The sequence below is a fragment of the Sinocyclocheilus grahami genome, unplaced genomic scaffold (assembly GCF_001515645.1).
Source record: "Sinocyclocheilus grahami isolate Dianchi unplaced genomic scaffold, SAMN03320097.WGS_v1.1 scaffold136.1, whole genome shotgun sequence".
Classification (NCBI taxonomy): Eukaryota; Metazoa; Chordata; class Actinopteri; order Cypriniformes; family Cyprinidae; genus Sinocyclocheilus; species Sinocyclocheilus grahami.
Window position 1 is genome coordinate 800,104 of NW_015505315.1, and position 23,127 is coordinate 823,230.

General features: G+C 36.7%; 1 protein-coding gene across 2 annotated transcripts in view; it reads right to left on the reverse strand.

Moving 5' to 3' along the window:
* Window positions 1-20,780, reverse strand: part of LOC107591004 (ubiquitin-protein ligase E3C-like) — a 28,441-nt gene extending 7,661 nt beyond the window's left edge. For both annotated transcript variants that reach the window (XM_016279989.1, XM_016279990.1), the window contains exons 1-20: window positions 20,653-20,780; window positions 19,510-19,648; window positions 19,196-19,249; window positions 18,672-18,746; window positions 18,413-18,559; window positions 18,117-18,232; window positions 17,826-17,983; window positions 17,517-17,670; window positions 16,007-16,227; window positions 15,750-15,901; window positions 15,474-15,661; window positions 13,438-13,524; window positions 13,166-13,320; window positions 12,720-12,946; window positions 9,282-9,386; window positions 8,965-9,052; window positions 6,679-6,776; window positions 6,313-6,445; window positions 5,697-5,944; window positions 58-270 (exon numbers count right to left, since the gene is read on the reverse strand). In XM_016279989.1, coding sequence (XP_016135475.1) covers window positions 58-270; window positions 5,697-5,944; window positions 6,313-6,445; window positions 6,679-6,776; window positions 8,965-9,052; window positions 9,282-9,386; window positions 12,720-12,946; window positions 13,166-13,320; window positions 13,438-13,524; window positions 15,474-15,661; window positions 15,750-15,901; window positions 16,007-16,227; window positions 17,517-17,670; window positions 17,826-17,983; window positions 18,117-18,232; window positions 18,413-18,559; window positions 18,672-18,746; window positions 19,196-19,249; window positions 19,510-19,575 — 2,685 coding nt within the window. In that variant the 5' untranslated portion in view covers window positions 19,576-19,648; window positions 20,653-20,780. The remainder of the gene's footprint in view (window positions 1-57; window positions 271-5,696; window positions 5,945-6,312; window positions 6,446-6,678; window positions 6,777-8,964; window positions 9,053-9,281; window positions 9,387-12,719; window positions 12,947-13,165; window positions 13,321-13,437; window positions 13,525-15,473; window positions 15,662-15,749; window positions 15,902-16,006; window positions 16,228-17,516; window positions 17,671-17,825; window positions 17,984-18,116; window positions 18,233-18,412; window positions 18,560-18,671; window positions 18,747-19,195; window positions 19,250-19,509; window positions 19,649-20,652) is intronic.
* Between the last annotated feature and the right edge of the window lie 2,347 nt (window positions 20,781-23,127).

The following is a 23,127-nucleotide window of genomic DNA, read 5'->3' on the forward strand; positions in this document are numbered from 1 at the left end:
AAACCCAAAAAACAAGCAAAAGAGCACAGAAAAAAAAAAAAAAGATGTGCTGTTCACCTGGGCCTCTCCAAGATCATTGTTAACCACGGTGAAGTTAAGGCCGAGGTCTTCCACATCACCTTCATAGCTCTTGAGGAAAAGCAGGTTTCGGTACATCTCTGGGTCTAGAGAGGCCAGATGGTGGATGTCCACCTCTGCACTGGTGCCTAAGAGCTTGGACAGGAAGAAACTTGCAAATGGCAATTCCACTAGCATGTTTTCATACAGCGCCTGGGGGACAGAAGAAAGAGAGATATTTAACTAAAGACAACCTCCAGGAGTTCAATGTGCAGCCAAGCCAATATGAGCTACGTAATTGACAAAATCGTATCTTTATCCTGTGGACTAATCTGTCTCGAATTCTAACACATTCAATTGAAGAAGCTCAAACTTGAAAAACATCAACTCTATCCTTAACCTGTTGTTTCATTAAGAAGCACAAGGATGGTGAGTCATAAAAGCTAAAGTACCGCAATAGTCCTAAAAAGACCATATCTGAGGACATTAAAATATACAGGCCTTGAATAAATGATTACACTAAAATCCCTTGACCACATAAGCTAAATGGATTATAAATTTCCCAAATCTCCATAATGCATGCAATCTAAAACACACACAGAGGCTGTAAATCAGAGCATTTTCTAAACACAGGTTAATTGTGTGACTTCAAACATTGGACATTTTTTATGCAAAATAATCCACTTAGCAACATTCTTCCCACAAGCACTGTTGTGGGAACATATGTGCTGCACCCTCCTGAAACCTATCAATAACGTCGCTCCTGAGAAGAAGCCGCAATAAGGATAGAGGCACGACGCAGACTATTTTTCAAACCTTTAAGTTATTTATGGGTGTTTATTGCCAGAAATTGTGCCAAAATGACTTAGGATAAAAAGGATTAATGAATGGCCGGGCCTTTTAATATAAGTGAGTGCAGTGGCAACGCAATTAATGCAAATTGTGTCACCATCAGGAGAGTAAACGGCAACAACTTAGCAGCTGCCTTCTGTTTCTGCCAAATAAATTTGTAAATTTACAGCATTAAGAATCAATAAAAATTTAACACACTTGCCATCAATCAGGAGTTCTGACCTTCTCTTTCCTCTCTGTTGCCCTTTGGAGAGGGACAGTTAAGCACTGCTTGTTGAACTGCAGAACACGTGGTATTTGTGACTCAGTTTGTATTTGAGGGTATGAGCAGACTGCAGAAGTATTCGTGTGAAAATAATTCAACAGGGGGTAATTCTATACAAGTGGCTTCAAAGCTTGAATGGCTGTAAGCATGTCTCGATACTTTAATAAAATTATTTTTTTCCCCAAGTATCCATTTGAATGTTGTCAAAGCATGGTTTTCTTCTACATCATGATCTATAAATGCACCCAGCCCATGATGTCTACATGCTAATATGTAATAGCAACTACTCGTGTTCAAATTCAAGATTTTATTTGTCACAAACCTGGTAAACATCTTAAGACTGTAGATTAAATATATCAATAGTAAGACTAAATGGTATTATAAACATCATAAAAGCAATCATGAAAAACAAATAATAAAACCAAATAGCAAAAAAGTATCAAAATAGAATGGAAAACTAGAATTGTATGTTAAAAAGAGCTGAGAGTACTACACTTCTTAAAGGTATCTGAAAGCAAAATCAAATTAGCCAAAATATTTAATATTGCAAATATGGCTAATGTGTGATGTGTCATACGTGTCAATGACTGGGGATTTAATTCTGTGTAAAGCACTGGTTAACAGGTGCACACAAAATCTGCATTTTCAATGATGCCTAAACTCTATTCAATGAGCAAAAAGTATAGATTATCAAGTATCAAGTCTGTATTTTCTTCCCCAACCCCACAACCAAAAAAGATTTTATTTTGCCAGAAATATTTATAGTTTTCCTCTTTCACATTAAAACTTTTTCTAAAACGATGGTATACAATATATAAAACACTCCTGAGAGGTTCAGAGAAAATCTTCAACCAAAGCCAGCTATATAACATTACCTTGGTGACAAATCAGCACAATTTGCAAAAAAAAGTGCTATACATCACAGAAAGTAAAATCGAGTTTTTCTGTGTTTCTGTGTGTCTTCGGTGGGCCCAGCCAAACAGCAACAGTGACGCAATTGTAATCTATACAGGTCGTCTTTATAAAAGCACTAAACAAATATCAATATCCCACTCAGTCTGCCACTCCTTCACATATTTATGGAGAGAGAAGGAGGGTTAATTGAAAGTCAAACTCAAATTAATCTCATCACCTTAATTGCTTTGCCCATTACTACGGAGTGGGGGCAATTGAATGGAATAAGATCAGGAAAGTAGGGGGGCGGGGCCAGCCATTCCTCAGGGCAGGAGCTCAGTTATGTCCCTTCCATCGCACAAGGTGTGCGTATGTGTGTGTGTTCATTATAGCTCTAATAAGTGGCCTGAATTGCCTCTTCACAAGTGGTGTTGATGCCTGTGACTGTAAAACAGATCAAAACTCTATTACCAGCGGCACGGAGCCTGTTATTTATGGTGCTTGCTGATTTAGCGTCCACGGCCAAATGCGATGGCTACACAAACAGAGAAGTGGAATCATGGGCTAATGGAGTAGCCTAATTGAGCAGCGAGCTTCTTGGCATGAGGTAATTCATCTACCCTTCCCCCAGTCAATGTGCTTTGCGATAAACAATCCTGGGCATACGCATTAATGAAACTTTAAAAACATTAGCGGCTAATAAATACCAGCTAGTGGACACACAAAAGAGATGGCCAAAACAATAGCGACAATAAATTGTGCCTCAAGGTGTAGCCATTATAGAAAACACAGGGCAAAATTAGGATAATCAGAAGACTTCTCAAAATGGTGTTATTGTACAACATTTTTCACACGTTGTTAACCCTTTTAATTAACCACATAATGCTGCTGTATGTATAGATTCTGAAAATTCTTGGACACTGTCAATTTTTTGAATTAATTTTTGAAGCTACATAAAAGTTACAAAACTACTTTAAGAACTGATACGATTAGACAAAGTAGTGTGATTTACGTGCAGCCAAACATTTCTAATGTTTTAATGGAGGTTTCCTACATGTCATTTACAAAATGTTCTTGCAAAAGTAAACCCAGATAAAGGAAAAATTATTTGGATCAAAAGGCCACAAATAAACTTGACTTTAAACTGCAGTGACCTCGTAAACCAAATGGATTGGATTTATGATGGTAACTAAGCTACTCAGCCTGAGACCACTGATTGAACCTGACCTTTGACCTTCAGCATTGATCTAAATGACCCTGTTTGTGTTTGAGCGTGTATGTGAGTAATGGCTCGTTTCCACTGAGCAGTACAGTACAGTTCAGTACGATTCGGTACGGGTAACCCTGATCAGGCTTGCGTTTCCACTGCCAATAGTACCCTTACTTGGTAGGCGTGGTGTATGCCGGAAAGTAGCGATCAACGATGAAATGCGACAATAAGCACAACTTTGCCTCTTTTTGTTAAATGTCAGTTTTAATGAACAATAATAGCCATTATAAAAGTACAAAGTATAAGAGGCTTATATAAGAAGAAATAAAGACAAAAGCAAATAGTTCAGTAAAACGTATGCTACAAAGTCAGCGCTGTACTAGTGCTGGGCCGTACACCGGTTCATACCGAATACCGGTGTTTATTTTTGTTATGATATGAATTTTTAAAATACCGCAATATGTCGCTGTTTGAAAGGGGGTCCCTTTTCACTGTTGCACTGTGGTGAGGGAACAGCTGTATGTGTTACTAAGAGTGAAAGTTGAAACTGAAGCTGTAGAACTAATAGAATGTGATGACAGATGAACTCATCCACAATATCCACATTGACCGCCACAAATATCCACCGCCCCCTGCCATCAGCTCCCGCGTCTCACACACACGAGCGCGACTTTAGCACTAGATTTAGCAACTTTCAGACCCTTTTAGCATTTTTTTTCCATAGAATATTCATACTGACAAACCTAGTGATTGTTTTTGGATAAACCTTAGCTATGGTTCAGTTGGAAGATTTTGCCAGTGCTGTCCAGCGAACGCGAGGTCTGACTTTCCCAGAGAAGTGTCGCCTCTCTCTGCGTCTGTTCTGTGCAGTGAGCGGTAGAGAAGCAGCGCATTCAGTTGGCCGCACCGCAGCCGACTCGTCAATAAATTTGTACAAAACAGCGTTTCCTAGCACCTGTCACTTACTGATTGTTTGGAATTATAAATATGAGCGTAGTTCGTCTGTTAATATCACAGGCACATTTTTTTTTTAGTTTGTTACTCAGACACAGGCAGTGCGCTGCATGAGACAAAAAAGTAATATAGCCAAAACAACCGCATAGGAACCGCAAACATCTTTATGACGATGCCGCGATTATAAATGAGAGTGACTCCTGGTTAACATGTAATAAAAGGGGTCGTGTTTAGTCACTATTTAGTGTGGTATTTTTTTGACAATATTCACTCATCATGACAGTAAAATAGGGCATTCTAAGTCAATATACTGCAGTATTTCCTCTCTCAATCAATAGAAAATATGGTTAACACCCGGTCATGCACGAAATAAAATACCGTCATGTACCGTGAAACCGGTATAATTTTGAAAATACTATGATATACATTTTTGGTCATACCGCCCAGCACTACAGTAAAGTTCAAATTAAATATATAAAGTTAAACATAACTTTGTGCTCAGCCAAAACGATATGACCAGGAACAAATAATAGATTCATGAGACCACAAATGCCTGTTAAATATAGCCAACCCAAAACGAATTGTATCTCGTGTTTAATCACTACAGAGACATCAGAGTCAGCGGCAAATGTCGGAAGGACTAGCTGAGCTAAGGCTGCTCTATGCAGATACATGAGCACTGAGAACACGCTGATCACCTGGAGCTCTGAAATCGGCATAGCAAATTTTCAAATAGGCACTATCGTTATAAATAAACAGCAGATTTGAGTTTTAAACAATTACATTCTCGCCTGAAAAACTCTTAAAACTACATTTCATGACACAATAACAGTAATATTTAGAAAATTTTGTGGGTTTTTGGGCAATGACGTTTCACAAGTCCACAAAAACAGACAAGAACGCATATTGAGAAATGGCTATTGTCTGTGTGAAAATGATAAAATACAGTTATATTTTTGTGTGTTTGCGCACTCTGATGTAAATAAGCCCAACATTCATGGACAGCAGAGCGGAACGTGTGAAGGAGAAGCTTTATCCCCTTGTATCACGCAAAAGTGCCGATTCTAGTCAACCAATCAACGTTCTGCGGTGAGTTTAGCCCCACCCTTTTGGTACCCTTTGCTGTGGTAGGTACCCCAACGGAAGGGTACCAAAAAGGTGGTACGGTTTGCTATTTTGATACCATTCACAACTTCTGACAGTGGAAACGGAAATAATTGCGTACCGTACTGTACCGAACCGCTCAGTGGAAACGAGCCATAAAAGACAAATCAGACAACTAGGAGAAAATCCAAAGATAAGCCACTGCAAGAGTTATCAAATAATTAATTTGCAGTAAAATAATTTAAATAAATAGAAAACAGGTGTAGCGGGAAATTAAATGGATTCTGTGATGACCTGTGGTGTGTGAAGAGATAAAAATGGTACAGTGTAGTGCAATACATCAAATAATACTTGTCTTACCTTTCCCAGTATCCTGCCAAGGAAGTAGTAATGCCGGGTAAAGGATTCTCCCACAAGCATCTCTGCAGTGGGACTCGGATAGAGAAGACCTTCATTAGTTGTCTTGAAGAAGCCTTGGTTAGGATTAAAGCCTGACTTCAACAGCTCATTCAAGAACTCTCTGAATATTCCTCCTCCATCAATGCCAGCTTCATCTAGCCCATGTGCATTGAGCAAATGAACCCTGATCCTCTTCTTAAGATCAGGCTCTGAAATGGAAATAAACAAATATATTTAGCATGTTCCACAATTCAGTCAGAAAAAAATATTTGCCAAAAAGTTTTAAAAATCAAATAAATCCAAATGTCAGAAACTTTTCCTTGTTATCTATAAAAGTCTGACGCTATACAACTAAAGAGACTTTCTAAGAGACCTGAGGCGAGTTCTAACACTCAAGACGGCTTGCCCTAAATCATCTAAACAGCTTTTGTTGACAGCTGCTATGAATTACTGCATCTAATTCCTAAGCAAGGTTAATGTCTTTTTCTCCGTGTCTAAGAAAGCCACACTCGTTTTGCTAAATGCTTTTTATTAAGAGTTTTCAGCATGTCAGAAGGGATCGGTTTGCCTTGTTTACCATTCTCGGGGGATAATTTGTCGTAAGCATCTTCATAGATGTAGTTCCGTCGAATGGTGATATTAACGCCATCCAAAAAAGGGCCCTCTCCTTGCACTTCATGCTTATCAGCATAGATCAACTTCTGAAAGATCTAAAAGCAGAATGAACAAAGTTTAGCTGAATAACATCATTTAACATCAGAATCTAGGCATGTATTCCCTTTAGATTTTCACTTGCATTTCATATCTAAAGCACAAAACAATGTCATCACCTAATTACAATTATTAACCTTCTTTTTCATTCACAGATGACTGAAATTTGAATTTTTGAAGTGTTGTGCACAAAACACTCCACACCATACCATACCAGTGATGGCTGTCTTACCTTCACTCTCTCTTCAAAGGGCACAACAAACGGAAGTTCGGTGAGGATTGCCAAATGTCTCTCCTCTGATACTGACAACGGTGGAGGCTCCAGTCCAACTGTGAGGAACACAAAAACAATTTCTGTAAACCTTTATTCTTAAAAGTAATCTTTTAACCTATATCTCTTTTCAAAACTACAACATCTCTAAAGCCAAATATCCTCAACAAAGATCTACTGATATGTTCAATGCGGGTGATGCAAGATATTTCTTGCGTCATTTCCCTTGTCACTTCTTGCCCTCGCACCTATGCATGTAAATGCGTAAAGAATGAAAATGGCAAAAATAAAATAAACATCTACAAATATAATGAAAACACCCAATACTCTGTTTTTTCCCCTTTAGAAATCTATACAATAATTTATCAATCTGCTCTTTAATTTATGACAAAAGACAACAGCAACAAGCAATTCACTCAAAAAGCACAGAATTCATCTGCCTCCATCTTCATCTATCCTGTCGACAGTCAATCTCTAAAGTTCTCTATTCATCATCCATACAAATATACTACCAGTAAACCCAAATTCCTCCCCACCTTAACATGCCATTATATTAGCACTCTAATAAAAAATTACAATTATACACTACCGTTTTAAAGTTCGCGGTAAGATTTTTAACCAGAAATGAAATTAATACTTCTATTTATAAAAGGAAGGACACATTAAAAGAAACAGTAAATACATTTTTAATGTTACAAAAGATTTCAGTTTTCTTCTGAACCTTCTATTCAACAAAGAATACTGAAAAATATATATTAATTAATATAATAATAATATAATGAAAACACCCAATACTCTGTTTTTTCCCCTTTAGAAATCTATACAATAATTTATCAATCTGCTCTTTAATTTATGACAAAAGACAACAGCAACAAGCAATTCACTCAAAAAGCACAGAATTCATCTGCCTCCATCTTCATCTATCCTGTCGACAGTCAATCTCTAAAGTTCTCTATTCATCATCCATACAAATATACTACCAGTAAACCCAAATTCCTCCCCACCTTAACATGCCATTATATTAGCACTCTAATAAAAAATTACAATTATACACTACCGTTTTAAAGTTTGCGGTAAGATTTTTAACCAGAAATGAAATTAATAAAAGGAAGGACACATTAAAAGAAACAGTAAATACATTTTTAATGTTACAAAAGATTTCAGTTTTCTTCTGAACCTTCTATTCAACAAAGAATACTGAAAAAAATATATTAAAGCATCCACTAAAAACTGCACAATTTGCACAACTCTTTTCAATATTGTCAATACTAAGAAATGTTTATTGAGCAGCAAATCAGCATATTAGAATAATTTCTAAAGGATCATGTGACACTGAAGACTGGAGTCATGGCTGCAGAAAATTCAGCTTTGCCATCACATGAATAAATTACATTTGTAAATACATTAACACAGAAAACTGTTATTTTAAATAGTAATAATAACATTTCCCAATATTAGTATTTTCTTTCCTGTATTTTTGATCAAATTAATGGGTCCTTGGTAAACATAAGAAACTAGATGTCAGCTGCAAAAGACCCACTTAATTTGCATCTGTACACTTGCACAACCTTGAGTGAGGTCTACTACCAGCCTTGCTGAATGCAGTATTTACAAAGCATCCCATTAAAGATCACTCAATCCCCCTCTGTCTTTCCCGCCACGCACTTTTAATTAACTCAGCAGTGATTTGCCCATCCACCTGTCCTCTCCCTCCATTACAGGGACGTTTGTTTTGTATTAAAACTCCGTCCTACAAACGTTTTGACCGCAGGAAAAAAAACTGCCGTAGCAGCAGATGAGAAGCGTCGTTCATCTAATACGTTGCTTGCATGGTGGAATGATTCTACTCAATTAGTCAGTCCTCTCTCTATTTCTCCACAAACCAGCCATCAAGGGGCCATCTTGGTGGAGAAATATGGCACAGCATGGTCAATACAGGAGCCATTCGTCACTACCTCGCAAGTGCATTTAGGGAAATGAAAAAGGTCCGGACAAACAGGCAGCCAGATGTGTCCAGCCTTAGGCTAATTAAATTTTTAAGCACATATGCACCAGGGTGGCATGGAAAAGACCAGAAACACTGGTACTAGTTAGCGTCAACACCCTCACGAGTATTCTGACTTGCTTTGGAATGAAATTGCTTGACTGGCTGTCATTATTACTTCTTGTTTTTGTGAATGTGTGTGTGTGCATGTGTGTTTTCCACTACACTTCAGTTGAGGTTGTTCTCATATGGATAAGTCTTACCATCTAATGTGGACTGAAGCGGTCCGATGCGTCCCATTCTCCTGGTTCTCCACACATGTCTTGCAGAGGGCACATAGAGCTGAGTCACCTACAAACAAATATTATTATAAAAAAGCAAGTTAGATGACTACAAGCTATTGGTGATCCTGCACATATACACATTTGAACTTATTGTTTTAGAAACCCATCCATACTTGTCTAGTTTGCATTGGATTTTTACAATTTTTTTTATCAAAATAAATTGCTGACACTTGACAGCAAAACTATTAATTCTGTTTTAGTAGGTTTTAATCATATGATCAGCAAATTAATTTTACCTTGTCTGCTCTGATGTTGACCTCCTCAGACAGCCAATGACCCGATGGACAGAACGGTCTTCGAATATCTCGGGCTTTCAGCATTTTCACAAGGTTGGTAATCACCTTTATAAAAGAAAAAGTATAAAAAAAAACTAATGCTCAGCCCAACGTTCATTCACGCATATAAATGAACTAATTTCAATTTTAAAAGCAATTTAAAATATTAAGCTACTAAAAATGTTATCAAAAACATTATGATTTAGTCATTAACAGTTTTGCAAGCACATAAAACTATTTGCCCCATGTAATCCCATTTCTTTAATAGGTAATTGCTTAGCTTATATAATGGAGAAGGTGCAGACAGACAAACTTTCATTGTTCAGCCAGCACAACTAATCAGTGTGTAATTTGCTGACACAAATACACAGATACTCACTTGTGCTGAAAATAAATAAATATTACAATTCACTAAATGTCTTCATTCTCTTTAAACACTGGGTAATTCAACCATAATGTCAGCCAACTTCATCCAAATTCATTTATCCACACTTCTGTTTAATACTAAAGCTTTTTCTTCTCCGATTACAGTGTCTAACAAACGTCTGGCTGGCCATTTCTAGAGAATGCCTATCAATCTCTAACCAAGACATGCTAACGCCAGAGAGTCCGTAATAACAGCAAGTGCAAAACTCTGTTGCTAGTGGGTTTGTGGGGCAGGGGGTCCGAAGGCTCTTCCTGTCTAAGTGGAATGAATAAGTATTGGTTAATTAGTCCATCGGGTTAAGTGCAGGCCTTAATGGGTCTCTCCAAAACTCCCGCGGTGACATCCCTCTCCAAACACGGCCAAGAAGAAAGTTCCATTAGCAATATTAATACAAGCTTAGTTGATCATTTTCATTCAATTAACTTCTTTCAATTAAATAGATAGCTCGACAATAGGAGTGATAAAACATCCGGAGGGACGGCCCATGGCTGGAGGCAAACATTAGTGTGTGAGGGGTCAACAGCGTTAGAGCTGACTGTAAATTGCACATTCAATTTGGGAAATGCGTTTCTCCTGCTTGTACTTCTTTAATGGGTCGTTTTAGCTGACAGGAGGCGTTTTCCACCATCTTTTGTGGAGCCTTTTGTATGCCATACTGACTCGACTAGTGGAACCCAAACAATGATCTGTCACTTACAGTGATTCACTCAGACGCTTGCTGGAATAGTACAAACTTAAAAAAATTAAATAAAATAAAATCTTAAATCCTTTAGAATGTTTGCTTTGTTCCAAAACAGGGAAATTGTTGCAATGTTGCATTCTCTCCTTGGGATGGTTCCCTTTAACAAAGGCAAACTGTCAAAGTGCACCAAAAAGTGTTTATGCTGGTTACATGCGAGTAAAACTGCCTTCCCATTGGTCAGAGTGCAACTGTTTATGTTATGGGATTCCACTCAAGTTGAACATTTTTACAGTGTTGCACGTTATAACCAATCACACGATTATGTTGCGCTTATGAATGCAACGGCCAATCAGAAGCGTTCAGATGAGTCATCGCTGAAACAGCGGAGTTTTGTTGTTCAGCGCGCGCTGACTGAATTCTGACTTGTGAATTCTCTCATCTTAAACAACAAAGTGCAGATGTACATGCAATGCAAGTATGTAATGTAAGAGATTTATTCATCATACAATGTAGACAGCTTCACTGATTGTAACGGGAGTGTTTTTTAAAGTGCATAAACTCGCACTAGACTGAAGTCAGTTATGATGTTGTTTGGTGATGTAAATGTTCTTTGCTCATTTTCTAAAGCTGTTTTTTTAATAACTGAGGAAATGTAAGCCTTATGATTAATAACTTACAACGTTTCTATTAAATTGTTATCATGTTAAATACAAATTCAGTTATATTAAAAACATTAGGCTGCTTTTGGCCTTACGCTGGAATTGGTTCACTTTCCAGCAATGAAACTAAGTAAACAAATAATTAAATAAATTAGTATGATAATATCATGTATCGCGATCTCACAGGCTGACGATAGGATGATATGACAATTGAGCATATCGCCCAACACCAAGTTAGCTAGCTACACACATATACAAAATGTATATAATTTATTATAGCAAGAATTAAGGCTTCGTTGGGAAAGCATTCTTGCATTTCACCTGGTCATCTTCGGTTTTCTACTGCGACAATTAATGTGCTCACACAGAGAATTAGAATGCTGTTTTTTTCATGTTATGAATTATGATACAGTTTGGTTCATTGGTCTGTGGGGTTAGATTGCTTACTCACCACCACCAAGCTGATCCAAGAGTTTTTCTATCGGAGACTGATTATTTTGGCTCGAATCAGAGCATGATTGCTGTATTCATATATGCTTAAACTGAACTAAGGGAGAAAATGTGGCAGGTTCCAAAACAAACTGGAATTCCTGAGAATTAAAAAAGCCTTTTACTGCTGCACTGCTTTAAAACTATAACTACTTTTTTTATTTGTTTGTTTATTATTATTTTGTATATTACATTTTTATCTCAGTTCATTTTACACATTTCTCCAAACTAAGACCGATGATCTTAACAATTATCAGCCACATGAACCTGAACAATAGGTTTTGAAAATGTATTGTGAAGTCTGCATACTTGTGTGTGTATTTTGATGAATACACGATATAACCAATAGTGGAAAAACAATTGGTTTTGAACTTTTTTTTTTTAAGTCTATACTGACAGCTGTGAACTGAACTGTGAACTGTTTTGAGTGCACTGATCACAGTTTGGAGTAAAGTGTAAAACCTAGTAATGATGTCTTTCATTAAAGGGGAACATTCTTTTTAAAGTTGCAGATGTTAACAATCTCCTGGAGAAACATATGTACTCTGATATGTATTGTATAATCAAATAAATTGCTGTCAATGTTGAAAAGCTCTACAAATCTATTGAAAAGATTTTTAGTTAAATGAAAGGACAAAAGTAGGTCAATGAGCTGTCAACAGCAAGCAGGAGATCAGGTCATCCTGTACACATAAATAATGAGTAAGAAGACGAGGAAGAGGATGACGGAAGAAGACAAGAGAGTGAAGACAGCTGACTAATATCCTAACGCCGTTGTTCAGCTCACTTAGACTTGGCAAACAACCTATTAATTTCCCGAGTGAGTGGTCTTCCTGCCTGGCTAATCAGCACTGATGGCCCTAACAGATGCTGAGACTATTCGCCTCATTAATTGTCAGCTCATTTAATTAGGTCATCAAAGACGTTGTTAGCACTGCTAATACAGCAACTGGTTAAAAGTAACGCCCACCATGCACTAAAGATATTATCAGTGCTAACAAATGTGGAATTCATACTAGTGAGAATCTTCTCAGTACTGGTAATGTTTAATCCCTTTCAACTACAACACCTTATGAAAGTGAATTTGCCATTAATATCAGCTAGGAGATAAGAGTGTGAGATGTAGATATAGAGTGAATCACCTTAAAGAGCTGGACCCATCGTTTCTGCTGAGCTTGAATGTGCTGCTGAACTTGGCTGTTAGTTTTCACCCCGACACTACGAAATGCCGCTACATACTCCTCTTTGTGCTCGGTCTTAGTCTCAGGATAGGCCAGCTTAATGATTCCCAGACACGCGTCCCGCAAACACCGAGACAATGTCACCAACTCCGCCAGAGAGAAGGGCATCATCGACGACTGGCTCTGGCCTGCCGAGCAATGAGAAACATTCATTAGTAACATTCACTTTTCAAAAAAAGTTAGCAATGAAAAACTAAAATTTCAGGAGTGCTGTAGAATTAACAAGACCACAATAAAAAGAAGGTGAAATAACGAAATGACCTGATGTGTTTTAATGTGTTCTATTAAATACTTCAATATATTATGATACAGTAATTTGTACATATTTGCAGAATAGATGTTAATACCATCTGCTGAGCCAAAGAACTCGCTGTCATGCACAGAGATGAGCGAATGACTGAAGAGTGAACTGAAGAGATAGAAGAGAGGGATGATCCTGTTGGCGTCCTCCAGAGACATTGGAGAACCTCGAGACATCACCTGCAACAAGGGAACCATAGAGCTACACAAAAGACAGGGAGAATAAAGAGAGGGCAAAAGAAAAATGGTTAATATCATTAATATTATATTAAAGAAGTACACATAAAAATAAAAATAAAACCCAATGTAGAAATCTCACCCTGTGATTATTTTAGTCTTCATAGATGTGATTAAATGCCATAGGTGTCTAAGAAAGCGAGCGTTGAAGGCTAAACTGTACAAAAGCCTGGAAAAGACAAAAAAGAGATAGAAAGAATATAGATATTTAAGTACAATAGTTGATCCCACCAAACATTATGTAGATTAATAAACACACAATACCCTTACTGAACATAACTCACCAACACTTTTAGTCAAAGGTGCTACAGGAACTATGCTCATCACTAAATGTTCAAATAACCACATCTCCTGCCCATAAAACCTAAACATCCCAAATTTCCAGCAGGACTCATAAAATAGAAAAACAGATAAACAACCCAGTGAGCTGGAATTTCTAGTCTTTGTATGTGACCACAGGAAAGATTAAATGAGCCATTAAGCTTTATTTAGGTGAGGCACCTTCCATTAGTAAACTAGCAGTCTGCTTCAGGGTCATAAACAGACCAGTGGTTCCTGTGGGGGCTCCATTTAAGTTAATGACAGCCAGCGAGACAATGTAGCACGGCCACAATTGCTTGACCGTAGAAGCAGTGCTGCTATCACAAATTAGAGACCATGTTAAGGTCGCGTTAAACCTAACAGCCATCACACCGGGGTGTGAGAAATCGCTCTGGTGGTTGCTTGTTTTGTGTCAAGGGGTGAAAGAATAAATAAAGCATAATTGGAAGTAATTGAGGGAGAAAATAAGATTAAAGCTGAGGTTAAGGTAAGAATGTGTAGGGAAGTCGTGGCCTGAAAGCAGAACATGCAAAACATTATAAAGGAAGTCTAAGGTGTCTTACAGAAACCATTTCGAGTTACATCAACTTTGAAATGTGCTTTATAGGATATGTTATACGTTCATTTATTTCCGATTGCTCTATATTTTCACAGAACTATTAAAAATATTAAACGGTTTTAAAAATAGGTTAATTTTGGCATGTCATTTTTTAGGCATTTTAATTAGACAATAATATGTGTGTTAAACAGACTAAATTTTAAGAAAAGTATTTTTCCCCACATGTTTAAATTAGCCAAATTGTTTAACATGTCAAACATTAATAAAATAAATAAATAAGTATTTGTAGAGAAAATGTAAGCTCCTAAAATAATTTATAAGTAGTATAATGAAACATTAGCTAGCAGGATTTTTTGGAAAAGCTCCCTTTTAAAAATTTTTTAAAAAACAGTCCCCTACTAAAAAAAGAAAATGTGTGAAAAGGTTGACCCTTTTTTTCCAGAATATATTAAAAAAAAAAGTGGCATTTTTTTTCAAAGTGGTATGTTTTTTTCTAAGATGTAAGGGGCTTGTGAATGCTGCCTCCTCTACTGTGAAGACTGCTTTCTGATAAGATTTTAATACACAATACAACTTTCTTAATTATTTGAGATTAAGAATGTAAAAGGTACAGACTAGGGTGCACACTGCATGAGTGAAAACTTTAAACTAGTTCCGATTAGTTGATTGACACCACCTTTTAGAGCTCAGTGGCTTTATCTGATATCTCTCTCCCTCATATTTTCATGCCATCTCTCTCCATCACTTTCCTCCTTTCTTTCATTCTATCTGCTGAAATCCTTTTCTCATTTTGTCAGCATTGCAGAACCAGAAGTAAATAAAGCAAAGGTGATTGAGAGAAGAGCTCATTACACTAATTGATGAGTGGCAAGAAACTAAAACTGCTCTGGTAATTAAAAAAAAAAAACACACAGTAAGATGAGACTTAACCGCCTGATCGCTTCATTAGCAATGTTGCTTTATCATAAAAAAAAAAGTGGGAAAACAAAAAACAATACTGCTCATAGACCTGACAGTTTGATGTTGGGGAATTTTTTTATACACATACAAGTGCATTCAATTCTCATCTGATTATAGCTCTTTCTTGACCGCATCTCTTTTTATTAATTATAGAGTGGTCCATCATGCCTAACTTATCTTGATGTAAGAGAGTGACTGCACTGGGCAGTGAATCTAGTTATATTAGTTATCCTGGGTGATTCATTTTTTGGATGGGTTGATTGCATGTATGATCTTACCTGACTCTGGGCACCATCATACGATGTTGCACCATCAGCGTGTGACAGATGGAGGCCATCATGGTGAAGATGTCTTCACTTGCCGAGTCTCTCCACACTAATGTTAGCAAAGCGTTGGTTTGCTGCTTGGTGTCCAACTTCTGTACACACTCCTCTGTTATATAATACACAGATATCCAACTGCCATCCTTTAAAAAAAGAACAAAATTACATGCTATGAAGCTCTCTGAACATTTTTGTGCAAAGACGTGGATAAGAGAGAGAATGTGTGTGTACCTGCGCAGCAGGAGGCTGTACGGTAATTTCTTCCTCATCTTCTGAATCAGTGTTGATGTCAGCTCTACTGCTGCACTCCGTCACTGGCAACAATGGCAACAGAGTCTGTAGCGCATTCAAGTACAACAGCAACCCTTCTTCTGAGAGTGAACCTATGCAAACAAAATGGACAAAATCGTTTTATTCACTGATCGGGCACCTTGTGAACACACAGTATATTAGTGATACTGTAAAGTGCTCTTAAGCACAATGCTTACCCAGTCCTGATTCTCCAACTAATAGCACAAAGTAAAAGAGCCAGGGAGCCTGAGCTCGAGCCTGGGCAGAGGAGGCTATGGTGGCCTGAAGTGACCAAAGGAAGTTCTGAAATGGGAAAGCTAGTTTTGGGTCTGACAAAGCTGGCACGAAGAAATTATAGATTTGTTCAGTGAAAGGCACTGAAATGAACTCCTCAGTGAAGGCCGAAAAAACAAACTGCCTGTGAATGAAAGAAGAAGAAAAAAGATTGAGAACCTGTGAATTTATTATTATTTATTGTAACTGTACTGTATGTTTCAGTCTGCAGTAAGGACATTACCTAATTCATTTTTCTAAATATCACAATAAATATATCCATTTTAATACTAATATACTTCCCAATATATACACACACATTTATACACACACTTTTGGCTATTTGTGCATCTATGAGACAACAAATTCCACAACCTTCTTTTGCCAACAGGAGAGCTTTGACCTAGAAGAACCTTGTTAGTTGCCATAAAGCATACATATTTAAAAATATATATAAATATATATTTAAGACTTTAAAAATATTTTTTAAGTATTTTATTTTATATAGAACAGTGTACATTTTTTAATAACCGACTAGGATTTGTATTGTTTTTAGAAAATTGTGTTTGTGTTGTGTGGTGATATGTATTTCTTTGTAACTTTCTCCTTTGCTGCCTATCTTGACCAGGAGTCCCTGGTAGAAGAGATATTGTATTTCAACAGGACCTTCCTGGTTAAAAAAGTAAATAACTACATATTTTCCCAAAGTGACACTACAGGAATTCAATAATTCTAAAGGATGTATTTTACCATTGCTTTATAGACACAAAGTAAAAAAAAAATAGAAGTGACACCACCACAATTTGATGTATTCTACACTGGAATTAAACCAATTAACCCCTAAAACTTCTGAACAGTAGTGTACATTATTAAAAACAATATTTTTGAAAAATGTTCATTTAAATCAAAAGGTTTTGGGAGGAAACAATGGTTTGTCTGGTTACATGCCTCTGTGTGTGTGTGTGTGTGTGTGTGTGTGTGTGGTGTGTGTGTGTGTGAGAGAGAGAGAGAGAGAGAGAGAGAGAGAGCGAAAGAAAGAGGGCAAATACGAGACTATATGCACAAGCTTCTTCTCTCGCGCTCCTGTCGTTCTTCAGAGAGAAAAGAAAAGAAAACAGTAGTGTTCGTCACTCAGAGTGTTAGAATAGAGGGTAAATGTTGTGTAAACATTACATGTTGAGTCAATGAGTCTGTCTGGATTTTACTACTCTCTGTAAACACAGCAGTGAGAGAACTACTGTCCATTGGTCCCCTGGAAGGATAAAGCTAACAGTCTGCAATAAGTGGTCAGTGTGCAGCCTTTTACTGGGTGGGACCCTTGCACCACACACACCAAAACAAAGACATTCCTTGAACAGCTTAAACTAAATGCTCTTCACAACATGTATAGTATAAAATACTTTTTTCCCAGTATGCACCTATGTGAATATGTACCTGGTATCTGGGGGGCAGGAGCTGTATGTAAAGTGCAGAGGCTTGAGTGTGTGTTCCAGCAGCATTTGTGCCAGTGGAATGGAAGGGGCATCACTATACTCTAGACTCGATGGCAACTTGTGATTCACTAAAACATACAGAGTTTTGTAGTATCCTAAAAGAGAAAATGAAATATGATTACGATAGATAACAGATGCAAACTTAAGCTAAATTAAAAAGAGAATCTTACGTACTTTCTCTATCTGAATATACTCATCTATTAACCTTAATGCATGATGAAAATAAATCTAACGTGGCAAAAAGCTGTACCTTTCTCTACCATATAGTGCAATATTTGTTCAATAAGTGCAGTGACACAGTTTTCATCCTGTAGAAAGGGCAAGTAGGTTCTCTCAGATAAAAACACCTCCAGCATCCGCATTGGGACGGCCACATTCAGACTGTCATCTTCACATGCTTGCAATAACCTTAAACAGACAGAGCAAATGCTTAGCAACCAACCAACAAGAAGATCTAAAGGTTTACATGTGACTTTGCCAGAAGGATTTATTTTAGGTATGCTACCACACAAAGCGGTATCTGAGGAACATCTAATTTTACCTGCAACAGTGCCCCAGTATCCTCTTGATCTGAAACAGGCAGCTCTGTCTTTCTGGCCCCGTCAGCAGCTTCACGAACTGAGCATGATGCTTTACCAAACTCTGACACATCCATATCTACACAGTTAAGACAATAACATCCATAAATGACAATGAGGTTTCATGGCTTCATAAAGTCAGTGACACCATAACAATACCAATTTGTCCAACTTCTTTTTCTTCAAACCACATTGCAAATAACAAAACTTCACTGAGCCTCATATGGCAATAACAGATTTTTAAACCTGCAGTCCATACCATTCTGTGTCGGTCTTCTCTTAGTCTGTAAAAAAAGAGAAGCTGGCGAACAAGTTGGCCGAGTATGGCACTGTCTGTGAGTTGAGGGCCAGAGCCTGACTGGCACTGACACACACAGCGGTCAAAGCAGCCCCTCTGAATGGCATACTAAAAGAAAAAGAAAGAATAATTAGGAATTTAACAAACAGTCTATCAACTACAAAAATACAAACAGGCTCTCTGTTTAAAGAAAGTAAGAGTTTAAACCAATGTCACATACTTGCTGTTTTCTGTCTTGGTATCCCCTTATGTATGACTGAATGATGACTGCATTTTTTAGTCTTTTCCTCTCATCCTGTGGAAAAAAAACAAAGATGAGTAAAACCATATATTAAGGACAAGATCATCATCTCCTATTTGTTTGCAACTTTAAGTTTAATATCCTCATTTCGGGCTCTAAAATGAAAATAGATACAACTATGCAGAAATACTGTACACATCATGGGTACAATGGTAGCAAAAAGTATTTTTACTCTCAAGACACACTTGAAATTGTTACTGAATGTTAGTGCATTAGATCAATTAGTCAACCCAAGCTTTTTTAGAACTAACATCACTTTTACATTTATTCATTTAGCTGACACTGATCGAAACTACTTACACACGAGGAATACAACAAGCGACTCATCATTAAGAAGAAAATAAACACAATAATACAAAGTTTCAGACATTATTTAGAACTTTTCTGTCCTATTTTTACAATAAAACACAGCGCTTTAAAATACCATAATGGACGATTCTCACCTCCCTTTTCCTTCTTTCTTCTTGTGTTCGATGAAGAAGTGACGCTTTTTCCTCCTGTACAAAACACATATGTGAGGCATATCAAAATAGATCAAATATTAAAATGATACAGCAATTTTTGCCAGATTCGCGTAGTCCATATGTGAAAATCCTTTACACCAAAAACTCACAAACATACCATATCATCATTTCCCAAGTAATAATCATTGCAGACGTAAGTAGTGATGCACAGAACTAGACACATTTGTGTGAACAAAGTAGTCTGAATTTAGACACTTTGATAATTCAGCCATCATATCATATGGAAAACTTACTTTTCTGCTAGCACCCCCAAGGGACACCTTGGGCGTTCTCCTGAAATCTCCCTCAAAACTGAACATGGTTACACTTTTTCCATCGAGCAGCGACCAATGCAAGTACCCTGTGTGCAGAGCAACAAAGTGCTGTCTGTGCCTACGAGACAACAGAAAACACAAAGCTCAAGAGACTGATGTTAATCCAATGAACTAATCATAATAAAACCGCTCTCTCTCATAACAGGATTTATGTTTCCAACTAATAATAAACACTGGCCAAGAAGCTGAAAATATGTGCACGACAAGCTTAAATACATACTACTGTGAATAAAGCAAGTAGACCGCTATGATGAAGATATTTAAAGCAACTTTATCCTTGTGGTAAATAACTGAAGAGGTGCAGAAGGTCACAGTGGGACTGAATGGAAACTGTCATTATAGCAGAAACTAACCTGGCACTTCAGCAGGTGTGATCAACACGAAATAGAGACCAGAAATGTCAAAAATATTTTAAAAACAAAAACTAAGTCAGGAAATAGACGTTTGATTCATACAAATATCTGCGTGTATTAAAAGGGCCTTGCCATGCAGCCTCATCTTAGCGAGACATGTTCTAGAAAGGGGTTGTGTTTCATAAGAGACAAATACATTAGTTATGTCTCCAGCCAGGCTAGGTAGCTTGCTAACCTACAGAACAAGCAAAGAATCACAATACCAGAAGCTCATCATCATTTATGAACGTGTTCTTTGATGTTTTATGTTTAAAGGAGCACTCGCGCTGTAGAAGACACAGAGCTCGGGTGTGTTTTTCTTCAGCCAGATCCACTGAACTTTTCTGTTAGCCTTTTGGCTAAAGGTTCTTTGACTAGCTAGCTAATGACTCAGCAGTAGGTCAATTGTGTTAAGCCTCGACAATTCCCAATTTCCCAGTAATTTACATGTAAACGTATATGTTATGGGTCTGTCAACATTTAGCGAGAATTAAGGCAGTAATTTGGACCAACAATGTAGTACTCTGTTCTGACATGATAGTTCAGCTCGATACAAACTTCAGTCATCTATCGCTCTGGTCGCTTCTAGGGTCATCTAGTGATTTCAGTGATATTTTACGGCTTTTTCTACTGATGAGTCGTATTAATAGATTAAATGCGAATTGTTTACCTGGTTTTACTGAATGATCAGCCGAACGATACAGTTCAGCGACTGGAAATCAGAGAAAACAAAACCGAAATCGTTGCTCTTGCTCCACTAAACAAACTCAACACAGAGAACAGTCCGCCTACCCAGTAACACGGTGAAATGTGATTGGACAACATAACGTTTTCTTCCAAACGATTGGTTTAATACGGGGTCAATATTGTCACAATTACTTCCTGGATGAATCCCAGCAATAAAAGGAAACCAGTTGCGGTGCAAAGGGTCTAATGTCCGGAAAATGTAACTAAATCATATTCTCTAGTCTAGATCTTCTTAAAAATGTGTTATAAAACGCCTCTCTTTACTGGTTTGATTGTAAGTGATGTAAATAATTAAAAGTCTATCCAATAGGCCTACTGTTTTTATACAATCTACGGCTCTGAAAAACGTATTTATTTCAAGATTTATACTCTAAGTCAGAATGTAAATAATAATAATTATTATAATTACAATTTTCTTTTTTTTTTAAGTTTACAAATCCCTCTAGGATAAATAGTTTTTTATTCGAAATATATATTAATAAATAAATAAATTTTTATATTTATTTTTATTTATAGACTAAATCAAAATAAACATAATTTTTATTTTAAAAATTATTCTATTGCATAAATTTTCTCATAATGCTTAGCATATCACGAAATGTCAAGCACATAGCAAAACAAAAAAAACAAACAACCATCTACTGTACATAAAGTTTTGAATCATAAAAGAAATAACACCTTTGTGTTGTTTTTATTTTTTATTTATTTTTTTTGCTTTTAGAACAAGACCAAGTAGAACATACAGAAACACAGTACAAAAAAACTGATGTAAACATAAAACAAGTCTGACAATAAACATAGGTTAAGCCAAAACAAAAGCACAAACAATGAAGTTAAATGTACATGTAATTATGTGAAGTGTTGGTGTAAGATTGTTATGTATATGAGTTGTACATCTCTATGTCTTCTATCTCTGATTTTTCATGTTCAAGTCTGCCTACTCATCAGCACATCACATGCATCTTCCTAAATATTGTAGAATAGGTATAACACTCATGGCTTGGCATCTGATTCTTGTTGGACAGCAGTAGCAAGATTGGAAACCACTCCGTATCTCATATATGTTATAGAGGGATTTATGAGTTATTGATTGATCATATCCTGCCTTTTAGACCTGAAAAGGGGATAATGAGCCACTACAGCAAGTCTTCTGGAGCTGCTTCAGAATACGAAATGGGGGACTCATCATCTCAAAAGGTCTCTAATTTTGAAAGATGTCAAAAAGGTCACACATTTACGTCAACTCTATGAGTTATATATCTCCATAACTCTTTGTAGAGGCTGGTTAATTGCTAAACTGTTCAAGAGTCCTCTCCTCCCGTATTTTGAAGTGTATTTAAGCTATTTCTTGAATCCATACAACTATACATACATATGGTTCAAAAGAACCATTTTCCATCGTAAAGACACTTTTGCAAAATGGAAAAGTTCCATGGATGTTAAAAGTCTTAACCATGTCAATAAAGATTTCTAAGAATTTTTTTTTTTTCATATAGCTTAAATTTGTTAAGGATCAATTGTTGGGTATTTAACCATTTATTACAGAATCATGCAGCCATATGTTTTTCTCAAACATAAAAAAAACATTCAAATATATGGGTTAACAAATGTGTGTTATAAATCATTTAGTTACAAACACTGATCACAGAGCACATCTTGCTCCAAAGAGCATTTGTCAAATTTCACAAACCAATTCAAAAATTATATTCTTACCTAAACTTTAAATCTTACGCATCCAGTCCATTAGGTGCTGGTCTATGTGCTTTACATTTGCAGTCAGGCTACAGCCATTGTTTAAATTATAAAACTCCTTAGATACAAAAACATGTCTTACATTTTGATCTATGATCCTTCATCAATCAGTGAGTAAAATGTAAAAGCTGAGCTTGAGAAACATTAATAAGAAACAGACAACTGTTTTTACTGACTAAAAGCTGTTTAGCTCTAGGAAATTGCTTGATAAATTGAAACAGCTATAGGGTCAAATGTACTTCCACTCCCCTTTTTTCTGAAAAAGTAATGAAAAGGAGAGAAAGAAAATGGGAATAAGGAAAATTGACACCATCCAATTAATATGTGGTGGCCAAATGTGCTTTTCTGAAATACAATACAGCCATCATGTGTCACATAATTTGCCTTCAATTTGAAAATGTTTGGATAGGTTAAAAAGTCATGCATTACCAGCTGACAGCGTTCTGCTTTCAAATAGAGGACTAAATTAAGATAAGTAAAAAAAATAATAATAATTGTAGCTTTCTTTATTATTGTTTCTAAATCATGTTAAATGTGCAGACTCCAATCATTGTAGCTTACAGGGCAAAGAAATAGCCTAATAATATTTTTTCGGGGTTTTTAAATCGTGTCTGCTTGTAAATGTTAGCCTAAATCATAAGGGTTG